General features: G+C 39.2%; 1 protein-coding gene across 1 annotated transcript in view; it reads right to left on the bottom strand.

Annotated features, from left to right (window-relative positions):
- The window catches only part of nup133 (nucleoporin 133), a 121,762-nt gene that overhangs the window by 66,430 nt on the left and 39,585 nt on the right, over nucleotides 1-15,747 (bottom strand). Inside the window, exons 10-13 of the mRNA XM_041252798.1 lie at nucleotides 13,990-14,140; nucleotides 13,678-13,835; nucleotides 2,271-2,362; nucleotides 248-411 (exon numbers count right to left, since the gene is read on the bottom strand). Of these exons, the coding sequence (XP_041108732.1) occupies nucleotides 248-411; nucleotides 2,271-2,362; nucleotides 13,678-13,835; nucleotides 13,990-14,140 (565 nt within the window). The remainder of the gene's footprint in view (nucleotides 1-247; nucleotides 412-2,270; nucleotides 2,363-13,677; nucleotides 13,836-13,989; nucleotides 14,141-15,747) is intronic.

Here is a 15,747-nt window from a genome sequence, read left to right as displayed (position 1 = left end):
GTGCATATTGGTTGAATCACTAAATGCCAGCCTCCACATGGCAATGCAGGCATTGCAACTCTATTATGCTCATACACAAGCCTAGGTTAACAAGACAAACGTTGCAAGTGTTCTGTAACACCGCAGCACCCACTTCTGTGTCATTGGGCACCAAAAAAGTTTAACCCTGATGTATGTACAAAACAAGTAAACTTTTAAAACATATTTAAAAAGTGCATCTTAAATACTTTCAGTAAACAGTTCTCACCATCAGGAACAGATTCAGCCCATCTTGGGTCAGATGAAGGGTAGTCATCAACCAAATCAACACTGACTTGTATCACAGTTCTGTCAAGTTCAGCGTCTGCGTCCAAATCGGAGTCTGGTGGAAATATTTCATCTACCATACTTTGTGCACCCAGAATATCTCTCCTAAAAAAAAAAAAAAAAGGCGGCCATTTGTTATAGCAGATTGTCAGTATACATAATACATAAGTTAAAACATGTACACTGCCTATATCAAGTCTATACCCCCTTTCAAAATTTTCACCTTTTGTTACCTTATAGCCTGGAATTAAAATGCATTAAAAGTTTTTTTTTTCATTTATCTACACATCCTACCGCAACTTCCAAGTGAAAAAAATATTCTAGAAATTTGTAGAAAATAAATTGAAAATAAAAACTGAAATAGCTTGGCTGGATAAGTGTCCACCCCCCTTGTAATAGCAATATAAATTAGCTCAGGTGTAACCAATCGCCTTCAAAATCACACACCAAGTTAAGTGGCCTTCAACTGTGTTAAATAGTAGTGATTGACATGATCTCAGGATAAATTCAACAATTCCTGTAAGTTCCCTCTGCTGGGTAGTGCATTTCAAAGCAAAGACTCAACCATGAGCACCAAGGTGCTTTCCGCTTTCAAAAGAACTCTGGGACAAAGTTGTTGAAAGGCACAGGATCAGGGGATGGGTATTAAAAAAAAATAAAAATAATCAAAGGCCTTGAATATCCCTTGAAGCACAGTCAAGATGATTATTAAGAAGTGGAAGGTGTATGGCACCACCAAGACCCTGCCTAGATCAGGCCGTCCCTCCAAACTGGATGACCAAGCAACAAGCAGACTGATCAGAGGCTACCAAGAGGCCAATGGCAACTCTGCAAAAGCTACAGGCTTTTATGGCCAAGACTGGTCAAAGTGTGCATGAGACAACAATATCCCAAGCACTCCACAAATCTGGTCTGTATGGTAGGGTGGCAAGAAGGAAGCCATTACTCAAGAAAGCCCACCTTAAATCCCGTTTGTAGTATGCCAAAAACCCTCAGGAGATTCTGTAGCCATGTGGCAAAAAGTTTTGTGGTCTGACTAAACTAAAATTGAATTTTTTTTTTTTTTTGGCAAATGTAAAGCGTTATGTTTGGCGCAAACGAAGCACAGCGCATCACCAAAAGAATACCATCCCTACTGTGAAGCATGGCGGTGGCAGCATCATGTTATGGGGATGTTTCTCATTGGCAGGGACTGGGGCACTTGTCACGAAAGAAGGGAAAATTAATGGAGCAAAGTACAGATTAGTCCTTGAGGAAAACCTGCTGCCCTCTGCAAGAAAGCTGAAACTGGGACAGAAGTTCACCTTTCAGCATGACAACGACCCAAAGCATGTAGCCAAAGCTACACTGGAGTAGCCAACGAAAAAAAGGTAAATGTCCTCGAGTGGCCCAGTCGGAGCCCCCGACCTAGATCCAAACAAAAATTTGTGACATGACTTGGATTGCTGTCCATCAACGCTCCCCAAGGAACTTGACAGATCTTGAACAGTTTTGTGAAGAAGAATGGTCAAATATTGCCAAATCTAGCTGTGCAAAGACTTATCCCAACAGACTCACAGCTGTAATTGCTGCCAAGGGTGTTTCCACCAAGTATTAACTCAGGGGGGTGGAGACTTATCCAATTACGATCTATCTTTCAGTTTTGTATTTAATATAATTTTTTTCCTCAATAAAAACTTTACAGGTGGGGTATGGTGTGTAGATAAGTGGAAAAAATCCTCATTTAAAAATGCATGAAACTGAGCTCAGGAAACTATAGATCCATTTTGACAATCAGTATGCATTAAATCCATTTTTTCAAGCAAATTCCAAATTCCATTCTCTTAGCATTTGGTCACTTAGTTCAGTTAAATAGTGACAAAAGTTTGCTTTTTAAACATATGCTCATTAGGGCCATATATGGTAGTAATTAACATTTTTATTGTAGTGATCAAAATGTTTAATTCCCACACCCCCACCCTTACCGGCAAAATCTTAAAAAGGCAGCTTTCAGTATCTTAGTTTTATCTTCTTGAGCGATGGTCTCCATTCTTGAAGAGCTCTCCAGTAGAGTAGCCTGCATAAGAAACAGTGTTTAGTGCTGGGATAAGAAATATTCATACAAATACTAAATGAAATGCAGAGAAAATGATGTAAATTTTTGTATTTCCTACAACAATCTACATAATTATACCATGCAAAACAAGACCAATGTAACTGTTAGTAGCCTACACCTCCCACCATTTCTGTAAATCCAAAATGGTTAGAGCCATTGTGAGTTTATATTTAAAAAAAAAAAACATCACTATGACCAATCTGTCCTTAGCAAGTTTCAAGACAATTTGATATGCAGTGCTCTGGTATATGTTCAATTTTGAAGTGTGACACAAAAATTCCTCCTGGCCAGGGATATGCATCCCCCATGGGTAATACTCTAAATGGTTTACATGGGCAGTTGATAGTCAACCAATATTAAGCATATTATTTATGTGTGTGTTTACAGACAAAGTTAAAAAATAAAGTTAACTACATTTACTGAAGTTATCATGTAAGACTTATTACCAGAGATTTAAGAGACAGCAGAATTTGGTAAACCGAACCAAAACAAAAATAGCCCATACCAAGCAAGAATAAAATACAATGCCACCCCATCACCTGTGCTATTTATAAAGCACAATTTGTATGTATGTAAATAGCTAATTTTAATTTTACATTTTGTTTACTTGGGGTTACTCAGTGCACATCCTAACTTCACTTTTCTAAAACACGATAGCTGTTATCAAGGCAACAGTGAGGAAACATTCTAGATGAAATCAAGGTATTACCATAAACAAAAAAAGTGGCATAATAAGGCTGTTAGATGTGTTTTTTTTACATAATTGTCTATTTATCCTTCAATTAGATTCAAACTTAATAAACCTGGTTTACATTTATACATCTGGTATTAGTTTTTAAAACCTACCACTGAATTTTACATACTTCATTATATTATGCCCTGTCCTCTTCCAACTTCTTTTTTTGTGAACAATTTTTTATTTAAACTAAGACATCAAAGACAAGTCATACATAGGATTAATAACCCCCATCTCCATCCCCACTGCAACCCAAGGAAACCGGTCTTGCACCCCCAAAGGGGACCCCATGTTGGGAAAAAATAAGGACATTGCATTATGTAATAGAATTTACAAAACAGAGCACAGTAAGGGTTTCACAGTTTCTGCTGCAGTGCGACATGCCCGTATGGTATCCCTCCTGACACCATGGCTTCTGGCTGTGGAGAGCTCCGTGAGAATAACATCAAGAAAGGTGAGCATCCATTGAGACCAAGGGACGGCATGTGGAGGATTCCATCTTAGGGCAATCAACTTTTTGGCGGTTGCAAGATCGGCCAACCATATCCTCCTCTGATGTAGTGAAAGCTTAATCGAAGAATCGTCATTTAAATACACACCAGAAGGAACACAAGGCATGTCCAGGTCTAGAATATGGGGTAAGTGGACAACGTTCTTGCAACCCCATTCCAGAAGGAGGCTATATCCAGTCACTCCCAAAACAAATGTGAAAAACTGCCTGAGGCGCCAAGAGGCCAGAGTGTGCACATTGGGTCAGAGACCAGTTTCATTCTGTGATGTCTGCAAGGGGTTAAGTACAATCTATGTAATAAATTATAATGTATAAGTTGATGATTGGGATTTTTGGAAGTCAAATATATATTGTTCCAAAAAGTATTCCAGGAAATGTCATTAGATGATATGGTAAGGTCTCTAGCCCTGGTAGTACAGACTCCCAGAAGCTTATTTATATGAAGCTTGTAGGAGGTAAATATAAATTCAGGAGTCAGCCTCATTGGTCCTACTGTCATTGTCAAATACATTGTGTAGTGTATGCCCTGGCAGACTTGTCCCCCACGGCACCCCATAAGCCTGCATTGCAGAGCGGAGGTAAAAGAAAAGGAGCCTGGTAAATCATACTGTGATTGCAGATTCTGGAAAGTGCGAAGGTCATCCTAGTTAAAAACATCATCCAAAATGTGTATTCCCATTTGTCCATGAGAGAAAAGAGAATGGACGACCTGACAGAAGCAGGTGATTATTAATAATTGGGGGTATGTGAGCTGTATGCTTTTCCGAGCGCCATACTGTTAGTAAGTGGGTAATAATAGGGCTAAAATATAGTTTATAGTGCTTTAAAGGAATTTGTGAGTGAATAAGATCCTGAAGTCTATATGGGTAAACCAGATATTGTTCAGTTTGTGAGTGGTCTTAGTACATATGCCCAGGAATACAATTTAAGTAACAGGCCTCCAGCTGAAGTAAGAAGTCTGACACATGCTTGTTTTCCATTCCATATAAAATTTAGAAATTATTGAATGTACTTTGTCCCAGTAACCTACAGGGGGTGGAAACGGGATCACTAAGCTGAAAAAATGTATGTGAGGGAGAATATCCATTTTAATAACAGGTATGCAGCTTTGTAGAGAGATAAATGAAACCACCTATGCATCACTGCTTCTACCTTTTTAAAAACACTGTTAACATCTTTGGTGGTAATGGAATACAGAGAGGGGTAAATCTCCACATCCAGATACCGTATTACTTCAATTTGGTGGCGCCCTCAAAATTAAAGATGCCCTCGTATTGACGCCGCAATCATATAATCAGCTTTATATGTTTATATTTAAAGCTGATTAATTGTAAATTTATATAATGTAATTTTTTGGTGCAGAAACCATCTACGTCACTCTTGGATTTAACTGCCACACTAGCATTGTCCCGCCCCTTAAAAACCAATACATACTCCTGATTTGCTGGTGCAGTATCCCATGACCATCTAACTCCCACCTAATAGGCTCTGGGTAACTGTCACCAATAAATGTACTGTTGTCAGGGGAGGTTAGCCACACACGCAGCTACATACAGGTAGGCTACAGTATTACAGAAAATAAGCAACCGTTTGCGTTTTTGTGCTGTAAAATTGCTGTAGTCCACGTAAACCCTGATCCCTCTGCCACCAACAAGGACAGGAGCAGACTTTCAGAATCCCTGTAGTACAGTCTGGCGGTTGGAAAAATGAAGGAGGTTGAAAATTAGAGAGTGCGGGGCCTGTCAGATCCTGAAGTTGAACTGCCTGAGTAAACTATGTGCCCACGTGCTTTCTATACTTTTGCCCACCAAGCCAAGTATCCAAGACGGGATGGATTGCTTCAGGAAGCCGACCGGATCCGAACCCTCAGTACCTTCTTTCAATCCCACTAGACAAAGATTACAGCGTCTGTTTCTGTCCTCAAGATCAGCTAGTTTAAACTCCACCTTGTCGAGCCTAGCGCTATAGCGGTCAATGGATTTTGTGTTTTTCTGGGTGTCCGATCGTACAGTAGACAGCTCAATCTTCAGACTTTTAAAATGACTGTGTGTTCGGAGAATTTTTTTTGAAGGGTGTACAACTCGGACTTGGTATCTTGAACTATTTGCTCAAATTGCCCAAAATTTCTGGTCAACATATTGCCACAGAGTCACTGTGCAGGCTTGAACCACTTCGACTACACGGTCCTCCGAGTTAGTTGCACCCCTGTCGTACTTGCTTGGAGATGAAACCCCAGTCGAGGTTCTTTTTTCTGAGTATATGACATCCTAGAGAAAGAAAACAATGCCGCAACTGGCCACAATAGGTTACGTGATCTCCCCTTCCAACTGCTTTTTGATAAAAATAACATTCGTTCCCATATCCACAAGGCACTGCTTCAGAGACCTCAAGTGCTAGCAGGAATGACCGTACACAATTTTTAATACTATCACTGGTCAGCCAATACATGGATTATGTCCTGCTGGTGACTTTACCAGTGGGGACCCAAAGCCCCAGCTTGGTTACCCATGGAGGCTTCGTCTTGCCATGCATCATCCTTATCAGCCCTTCTATGCTTCCCCCCTCTGTTTATGTCCATCTCCAAAGTTTAGAATCAGCCACATGATCTGCTTAGAATTTGGAAACAGTTCAGACGGGTCTTTAACTTAGATGCTCTCTCAATATTGGCTCCCATAGATAATAACCATTTGTTCCTCACTCTTTGGAAGACAGGCATTCAGCATGTATCACCTCACTCAATGATCTATATATCAATAACAATTTTGTTTCATTTCAGCACCTTGAACTAAAATATAATATACCTCGGACTCACTTTTTTCAAGATCTCCAAATTCGGAACTTTGTTTGTGAAAAATTGTCTCAATTCCTCTTATGTCCACCTAGATCCCCCATGGACTCTATTCTCAAAATAAACCCTCAAAAAATAAACAGGACTTGAACATGTTCTTCTAGAAGAGGATTGGGTTGCTGTCCTGAGGAGGGTCCACTCTTTCTCAGCATGTGCCAGGCATGAACTAATTCAATTTACAATTCTGCATCGCCTCCACTGGTCTAAAGTTAAGTTGTCCAAAATTAAGCTAGACTTGGACCCAATCTGTGACAGTTGTAAGCAGGCTCCAGCCACACACTCTCATATGTATTGGTCCTGCTCCAAGTGGGCCTCCTATTGGTGCTCTATCTTTGACCTCTGACAGCAATGTTTGAGGTGGTTTCTGATGACTCCTCCCTGAACACTTTATAGTCCAACACTCTGGCTTTTGCCACTCTTTTGGCTAGACAGTTGGAAGGAAGCCTCCCCACCTTCTTTTGTTCGTTGGATTAGGGGGGTCATGCAGTTTCTCAAACTGGAGAAAATAAAATTCACCCGTCGGTGGTCAGTTAAATTTTACTCAGTTTGGAAGCCGTTCCAGTCTTTTGTGCAGCTAGAAGCACAGACCTTAGCCTAGTTTAAATTAGCTACTCAATTGGGTCACCAACCTGCCTGCATTTGCCCGTTCAGGTGAACTATTTTTTTTTTTTTTTTTTTTACCTCCTCTCGTCTTCTCCCTTTTGTTTGCTGTCCGTCTGTTCTATCTCAATTCCGTTTCCTGACATTTAGTTAAGGACCCAAATGACTTTTTTTGGTGCAGTGTGAGGGATATGATTAGATGGAGTGGGGGGGTTAACCACCCAGCTGCTTGTCCCGCAATTTCCACGTGGGGTGCATGCAAGTCCAAATTTGTAACTCCCATGAGAATAGTGTGCATATGCATGCCTGTAAGTGCATCTGCAAAGTTTAACACGTCTTCAATGAAAAAATAAGAAAACTATTCTAAAGTGTATGTAGTTTTCTTTACTGGCAGATGGCAGCAGTCCCAAAGAAATGTGTTTGACAGACCGGGTCATCTGTATATACGCAGCTGAGAGTGAAAAATGGATGCCTGTGTATCTATAGAGAACAAAACAAGAGGATTTATTTATTTATTTATTTGTTGGTATTACAGGTTAAAAAAATAGATAGAATATTAAATTCTAAATACGGAAATGTATTACTTCTCAATAAGTCAGCAAAATTCAGTGCTAACTAACATACTAACACCTCGCCTCTGCTCACGAATGATTGGACAGCTGTCAGATATTTCACTTTCCCTTTGGCTACTCATTCGCCTTCAATTTTCATGCAGAATACTATTTATATAGCAAAAACAGTTTAACATGGAAATTGCCAAAATAAATTGGCAGCTGGATGGTTAAGGGAAAGGGAGGGACATTGTCTTTGGTAACTTTGTAACTTGAAAATCTATAAATAAAACTTAAATAAAAAATTAAATAACCATAATCCAATAAACATCATGGTTAACTTTATTTCATTTTAAGCAATATGCTTAGATTTTTCTTTTTAATCCATTGTGGCTTTTTAATAGGTGGATATCAAGGGTGGGTATTGGGACTGAGGATCTGTATTACAATACTGCAGACAATATTGCGATATATTCTGATACATATTGGAATTCAATGCCGAATGACGCAGATGTTGATTTTTTTGCTACCAAAATAAATCTACAAATATAAACTGTGCTTTTCTGTCATTTTAATGGAACTTGAAATATTAGAACATAACAAACGAAACTCATATGAAATGCTCAGTAACTCATTTTTGTTGGATCCTCGGAGGTACATGCATGTGCTGGCTGGAAAGCTACTTACAATTCTCTAAAACATTGATTTTAAATGTAATTTTTAACATTTTTAATATAATATATTTGTTTTCATTTCAGAGGTCATCCCAGGAATTCTGTACAGCCAGGTGGCAGAACACTGTAGCCGGGAGCAGTTTTAACAGAAGAATAAACTTGCCTTACCTTAAATACATAATACGACAAAGAATTTAAATATGTGTTGTCTTTCGTTGACTATCTGGTTGCTCTTTTTATGTTCCACATTTTATTTTTCATTACTGTTTTTTATTATAGTAAATTACCATGCTTATTTAGGCACTTCACAATTTGACTGGGGAAAGACAATGCAGGTTTACTGGGGTGGACAAAAAAAAGTAATCTTTTCACTTCCTTTTTAGCTCAAGGAAAAGCTTCATTTATTTATTTTTTCTTTATGTTAAGTTTTCAGAGCATTTTGTTAACGCACGTCTATTTTTCTTTTTCGCTGTCCTACATTTTTTTGAATGCAGTTGTTAATTTTTACCACTTTTACACAACAGTTGTCACACACATTTGGTCACCATCATAACTTGCATGAAACTGGAGTATAATAATCCAGCACCTCTGCACTTACGCATCTGTATGCAAGCTGACAAGTGCTCAGCTGAGATCCCATCATGCCCTTCTTCTAAAAGGCGTAAAGCCTCTATACATGACCCCCCCCCCCCAATATCTCTCAAGCACCTGGGTACATATTTTTATGATATCACAAGAAAAATAATCTTTTTTTTTGGTGCATATGTATAGCTATTATGTACTATATATCACCTTATAGTACAATAATGACAAAAAATAGACAATGATAATATCCGAAAATAACCTTATTTTTTATAAAGCAGCCAGCACAAATATAGTATTAGAAAACGACTGAGTGTGAACAGCTAATCAGCTTCCAGCTGTAACAGGCTTATTTTGAATAGATGCCCGCTGGAACGTTGAAGTGCTTAACTGTGAATTACATTTTAAAAATAAATACACGCACAAATACCGGCTTTTTCCCTTAACATTCTAATCTACAACTAACCTGATAACATAAAAAAACTACTTACACATACTTTCTAACGCTGGTCTAGAGACAATGGAAATCATGTCTGTGACAGGACACCGTAATGAAGGCTCATTTCGCAGCTACTGGACAGAAAATCAACAGAGAAGACACGATCGGTCCACAATTCTGTCATCGGCTGGATCCAACAATATCCTCCCTCAAAAATATCCAGTCAAACCCTCAACCCTGTTTCAGTTCTTTCCGCACCAGCCAATCCACTCCCTGCCTGCTTGAATGACGCCCCGCCTCCAACAACAAGTTTCGAGTCAGACTCAATACTATACGGACTGTTCAACAATTGTACATGTCCAGATAAATTATAATAAAGAGTAATAAAGAGTAATATCCCCAATAAATAAATGTTAACAATAATAATATTCTCTATGTGTATGTCATTTTTCTATTCTAATTATGTTAGGGACTGTTTTCCTGAGCAGAATGTTAACTGGCTAAATATCACAAGTTCAAGGTAAATATAGGTTTTAAAGTTTTTTTTAAAGAGAAAATAACAGCGTTTTCTAACAGCGATAGAGCCCTCTCGGCTCAGGACGCATAACTCCAGTCGCGATCATCTACCACACGGTAGAGCCCGCATCAACGGGCTCTATAGCTTAATTAGGCGGTGGACTGAGCCGATCGCCAGCTTATTTTGAAAACCCTGCATTCATTGTCACTTTTTGCCTTGAAAATAATTTGTTTTAGCAGTCATTTTAACGTTTCAGCCTCTCAAAGTGCTTACCATAGAAAACTCTCTCCTTCAACTCTCTGATTTGTTAAATAATGTGTCAAGATGTAACACAGCTGTCCTGTGTGTGTGTGTGTGTGTGTGTGTGTGTGTGTGTGTGTGTGTGTGTGTGTGTGTGTGTGTGTGTGTGTGTGTGTGTATGTATGTATGTATGTATGTATGTATGTATGTATGTATGTATGTATATATATATATAAGTTTTTTTTTTCCCCACACAGCAACAGGCAAGTGATCTAGTCAAGGCACAGTAGCATCTGCAAGCCGGGCAGTCCGTCTGGTTGAAAAGGCCTGGGGAAAACCCTACATTTTATATTAAACATGTTTTTCAAAAGTGCATCCTATAACTTTGGCCATACACCTGGGTTTAAAGCTGCTGTATTGGTCAGTGCAGAGACCCGGGATTTGGAATAAACGATTGACCTTGCTTTTAAGATTTAATATATATTACAAAAGCTTAAAAAAATAAATGTAAAAACAATTAAAATTTATTCAATACAGTTCTGGAATTTGTGGAAAATAAATAAATAAATAAACAAACAAACAAACTGACTGTTTGTGTAATTTGTAATTTAACTGGATATAAAGTTTCAGAAATAAAAGGTGGGTTCGGGGTGAAACATACGATATACTCTCCTGGGCACCATGGTGCTTGAACTTCTGTGCTGGAAATGATCTCATAAATCGAAAGGAAAAGAAAAAACATGCAGGACAAAAAGTAAAAAAATAACCAAACCACCAAAGACAACATTTACCTGCTAAATGCTTTAAAAACAGCCAAATTTGGGCAGAAAACCACTAATCTGGCAGCACTGATCACGAGGGAGTAGCCTAAATGTCACATGCATTACCTATTAAATGTTACCTCAAGTTCAATGTACAAACAAAACCTGAATATGTATAATTGGTGTTTCAGTACTTTAAGATGTAGGACTACACCACTGTATGAAAGAGTTGGTGGTACCGGCAGCATATTTTATTTCAGTCTTGCATAAACAACATACCGCAATGTTTGATGCTATATAGCCATCCTTTTTAGATTTTATTTTATTATTAGGAAATGATTCCACAGACGTGACTTTGCTTTGCAGAACTTAAGCAGCTCAATTTGTGTGCTTCTGCCATATTTTCTTATATCTTAGCAAGCTGCTAACATGTGATTATCTCACAAGACAATAGTTGACATTTTTCAGTAGACGTTTCCCTGAATTAGTTTAACCAAAAATACCGGTATTATATTGCCTGATAAATATCTTAATATACAGTCACCACTGCTTAAAACGGGTGCATTTGTGTTAACATGATTGAACTGCAGTAAGCGACGGACGGTATAAACTCCCACACAATAACCCCTTATTCAAAATGTCCCCCAATCACCAGTACAGTTATCAAAACAAATGAGCGTGTATGCGGTTAAAAATCTTTAAGACACTCATTACGCTTATAAAAAATATGTACTGAAACCTATGAATGTAATAAAGTAATGAAGTGCAGAAATAAGAACATAAGAAAGTTTGCAAGCGAGTGGAAGTCATTCGGCCCATCTTGCTCGTTTGGTTGTTAGTAGCTTATCCCAGAATCTCATCAAGCAGCTTCTTGAAGGATCCCAGGGTGTCAGCTTCAACAACATTACTGGGGAATTGATTACAGACCCTCATGATTCTCTGTGTAAAAAAAGTGCCTCCTACTTTCTGTTCTGAATGCCCCTTTATCTAATCTCCATTTGTGACCACCCTGGTCCTTGTTTCTTTATTCACGTTGAAAAAGTCCCTTGGGTCAACTGAGTGCACCAGTAGCTTAATAGCTCAGGGCCAGAAGATCACAAGATCAAATTTAACCTTGGAATAAACCAGAAGAAAACGAGACAAACAGCTTGCCAAATTCGGTACACAGAAAGAGAAGTAAAAGACCAAAGTAGAGTACTCTGCTCTGAGTAAGACGGTTACAAGATCAAATATATCCTTGGTGCAATCTGTACACTGAACTGTATCTTGTTATAAGAACATAAGAACATAAGAAAGTTTACAAACGAGAGGAGGCCATTCGGCCCATCTTGCTCGTTTGGTTGTTAGTAGCTTATTGATCCCAAAATCTCATCAAGCAGCTTCTTGAAGGATCCCAGGGTGTCAGCTTCAACAACATTACTGGGGAGTTGATTCCAGACCCTCACAATTCTCTGTGTAAAAAAGTGTCTCCTATTTTCTGTTCTGAATGCCCCTTTTTCTAAACTCCATTTGTGACCCCTGGTCCTTGTTTCTTTTTTCAGGCTGAAAAAGTCCCTTGGGTCGACACTGTCAATACCTTTTAGAATTTTGAATGCTTGAATTAGGTCGCCACGTAGTCTTCTTTGTTCAAGACTGAACAGATTCAATTCTTTTAGCCTGTCTGCATATGACATGCCTTTTAAGCCTGGAATAATTCTGGTCGCTCTTCTTTGCACTCTTTCTAGAGCAGCAATATCTTTTTTATAGCGAGGTGACCAGAACTGCACACAATATTCAAGATGAGGTCTTACAAGTGCATTGTACAGTTTTAACATTACTTCCCTTGATTTAAATTCAACACTTTTCACAATGTATCCGAGCATCTTGTTAGCCTTTTTTATAGCTTCCCCACATTGCCTAGATGAAGACATTTCTGAGTCAACAAAAACTCCTAGGTCTTTTTCATAGATTCCTTCTCCAATTTCAATATCTCCCATATGATATTTATAATGTACATTTTTATTTCCTGCGTGCAGTACCTTACACTTTTCTCTATAGTTAATTAATGTCTGCATTGTAAATACTAAGTCACAAAACACTTTAGAAGGTGATCCCAGGCGTTGCACTACTGCCCCAGCTCTAAGCCCCATTTCTTGTGTTTGATTTCTACTTCAAATGAATGGGGGTAGGGCTACACTGGAAGTAACTTATTAAAAGTAACACCCTTTATAAAACAACTGCAAAGCAAATATACCGATGCACAATGAAAACACAACAGTAAGCTTTACATCAAGCGCTCACTGGGCACATGTATAATGTTATTTACATTTTAAATATTGAGCAGATGGGTTGGTTGATTGTTCCTTAGGATAACAAAATACTGAGCAAGTCATGTAATTTCGCCAGCTGGCTGCAGCTGCCCAGGAAGAGTAGCAGAACATCCCACAGAAGTCTACCAAGAGGTTGATCTGTTCTATGCGTCAACGCTGCCAGTACTGTGTTAATGCTCAGGGAGGTCATTCCCGATACCAACTTTGTAATGTTTTCAGTGACAGTGGGTCACGTTTCATACTGAAAACCTATATTTCTTTGATCTGTATTTTTGTTCACATTTTCTGTGATTTTGTTTGATATCTATGTTAAAAATATTTGATTAAATCCATTAGACCAGAGTTTTGCGTTTCTTTTGTGCATCAGCATAGCTAATGGCACAGATTACATGGACTATATTTATAATCATGAGAAATATAATAATTTTCATAAACAAAAATAACCCTAATTCAATGTAACAGTATATACATAGGTCATATTTAGATAATTCGAGTCTGAGATCTTTACCTCTACAGCTGCTCCTGTTACAGAAGAGGACAGTGAATCTTCCATGTCCTCAGGCAGTATGGAAGCACTCTCCCTGGCAACCACAGCAAGCAGCCCACTGTTCCTAGAGAAGAAGACAGGTAGATCTGCACAGCAGCCTGCTCCCAAGAGCCTGTCCCCTGCAAACAGACATCAATCATAATGTCACAAAAAACACAGCAGGTATTATGTATGCTTTCTCATCTACTTTTTGAAAAAATAAAAACAAAAAAAAACTAAAAACAAGAAAAAGCCACTATCGCCACAACACTACCAGAAAGAATGTCTACCTACCTGGGAAACTGAAAGAGATCTTCTCTTCTGGCACAGCCCCTCTTCCTGTGCCAGTGGAACAGGCAAAGACCAGCTCTTCAGTGAACAGGTAGGCAGCCTGACCAGAAAAGCGGGGGAGCACAAATTGGCAATTCAGCAGCTCCTCTTCAGACTGTAATAAATAAAAGTTAAATTATATCAAAGAGAGTGTTTGCGATGGCTATCTTTTACATATTAAAATTATCCAAATTGCGGCACTCAGAACAATTGACTCAAAGCATGTGCTCTTGCTGAAGTGAAACTTAATTTTACTCTGTAATTAATCACGAACGTGATTAATTACTGGAACGTTCCAATATGTTCACAGGAGTTTGAATATGCTGTAGTATATGCAATCCAAACAACTTCTAAAAATGAGATGCATATTCTGTTTATGATATTCAAGTATTATTTGTATACATACATTTGTGTTAATAAAGTTTAAATGCACTTTTCTGTCACTTACTATACCTTCAATTCATCCTAAAGTATCCTAAAGCAAAAGAAAGATTACTTTCTACTCCCCTGTGACTTTTCGGGCAGCCAGCTTGAGAAAGTCTTGTGTAATGTGTTGTGTTTAAAGTAAAATCCTAAGTATAAAACCAACTACAGCACTGCAATTAGCAGGAACCATACCAGCTGAATGTACCCTACAGCGCGTGTATTATAGTGAACCCATAACCGCGCGTCTGCCACCGCGTGGCCCAGTACAGCGCAACCCCACCACCGCGTCACCCAGTACAGCGCAACCCCACCACCGCGTCACCCAGTACAGCGCAACCCCACCACCGCGTCACCCAGTACAGCGCAACCCCACCACCGCGTCACCCAGTACAGCGCAACCCCACCACCGCGTCACCCAGTACAGCGCAACCCCACCACCGCGTCACCCACTAAAGCGCAACCCCACCACCGCGTCACCCAGTACAGCGCAACCCCACCACCGCGTCACCCACTAAAGCGCAACCCCACCACCGCGTCACCCAGTACAGCGCAACCCCACCACCGCGTCACTCACTAAAGCGCAACCCCACCACCGCGTCACCCAGTACAGCGCAACCCCACCACCGCGTCACCCAGTACAGCGCAACCCCACCACCGCGTCACCCAGTACAGCGCAACCCCACCACCACGTCACCCATTACAGCGCAACCCCACCACCGCGTCACCCAGTACAGCGCAACCCCACCACCGCGTCACCCACTAAAGCGCAACCCCACCACCGTGTCACCCAATACAGCGAAACTCTACCACTGCTGGACCCCTTACCGCGGGACTTCTTTACAGTGACAGACCACCACCGCGAGCCCCTAAAGTGCATTACTTTGCACAGCTTTGTAGCTGTATTTACTGCCTACCCGAGATGCAATCAGGGTTTGGTTTGTTTCAAAGTTATCGTTATTATTTATTAGTTTTATTTATTTTTATTTTTTTAAACATTACCTTAACAAGTTGCTCTTTTTCATTAAATGCGTATTTTCCAAAGTTCAAAGCACTTTTTTATTATTACAATTTGGCATACAGTACCAAAATAAAGTTAAAACAAAGTGAAATGACATTCTGCTTCCGTCTAACAAAAACAGTTTCAGTGTCACACTAACACCTGCTCGGTTGCAAAATTTAACTTTAGAAAAACACATAAATAATAATAATAATAATAATAATAATAATAATAATAATAATAATAATAATAATAATAATAATAGCTTCTTTTAAAATAAACATGGTTCCTCTTTTTTC

The sequence above is a fragment of the Polyodon spathula genome, chromosome 6 (genome assembly GCF_017654505.1).
Source record: "Polyodon spathula isolate WHYD16114869_AA chromosome 6, ASM1765450v1, whole genome shotgun sequence".
Lineage (NCBI taxonomy): Eukaryota > Metazoa > Chordata > Actinopteri > Acipenseriformes > Polyodontidae > Polyodon > Polyodon spathula.
This window is presented reverse-complemented; position numbering and strand designations above follow the sequence as displayed.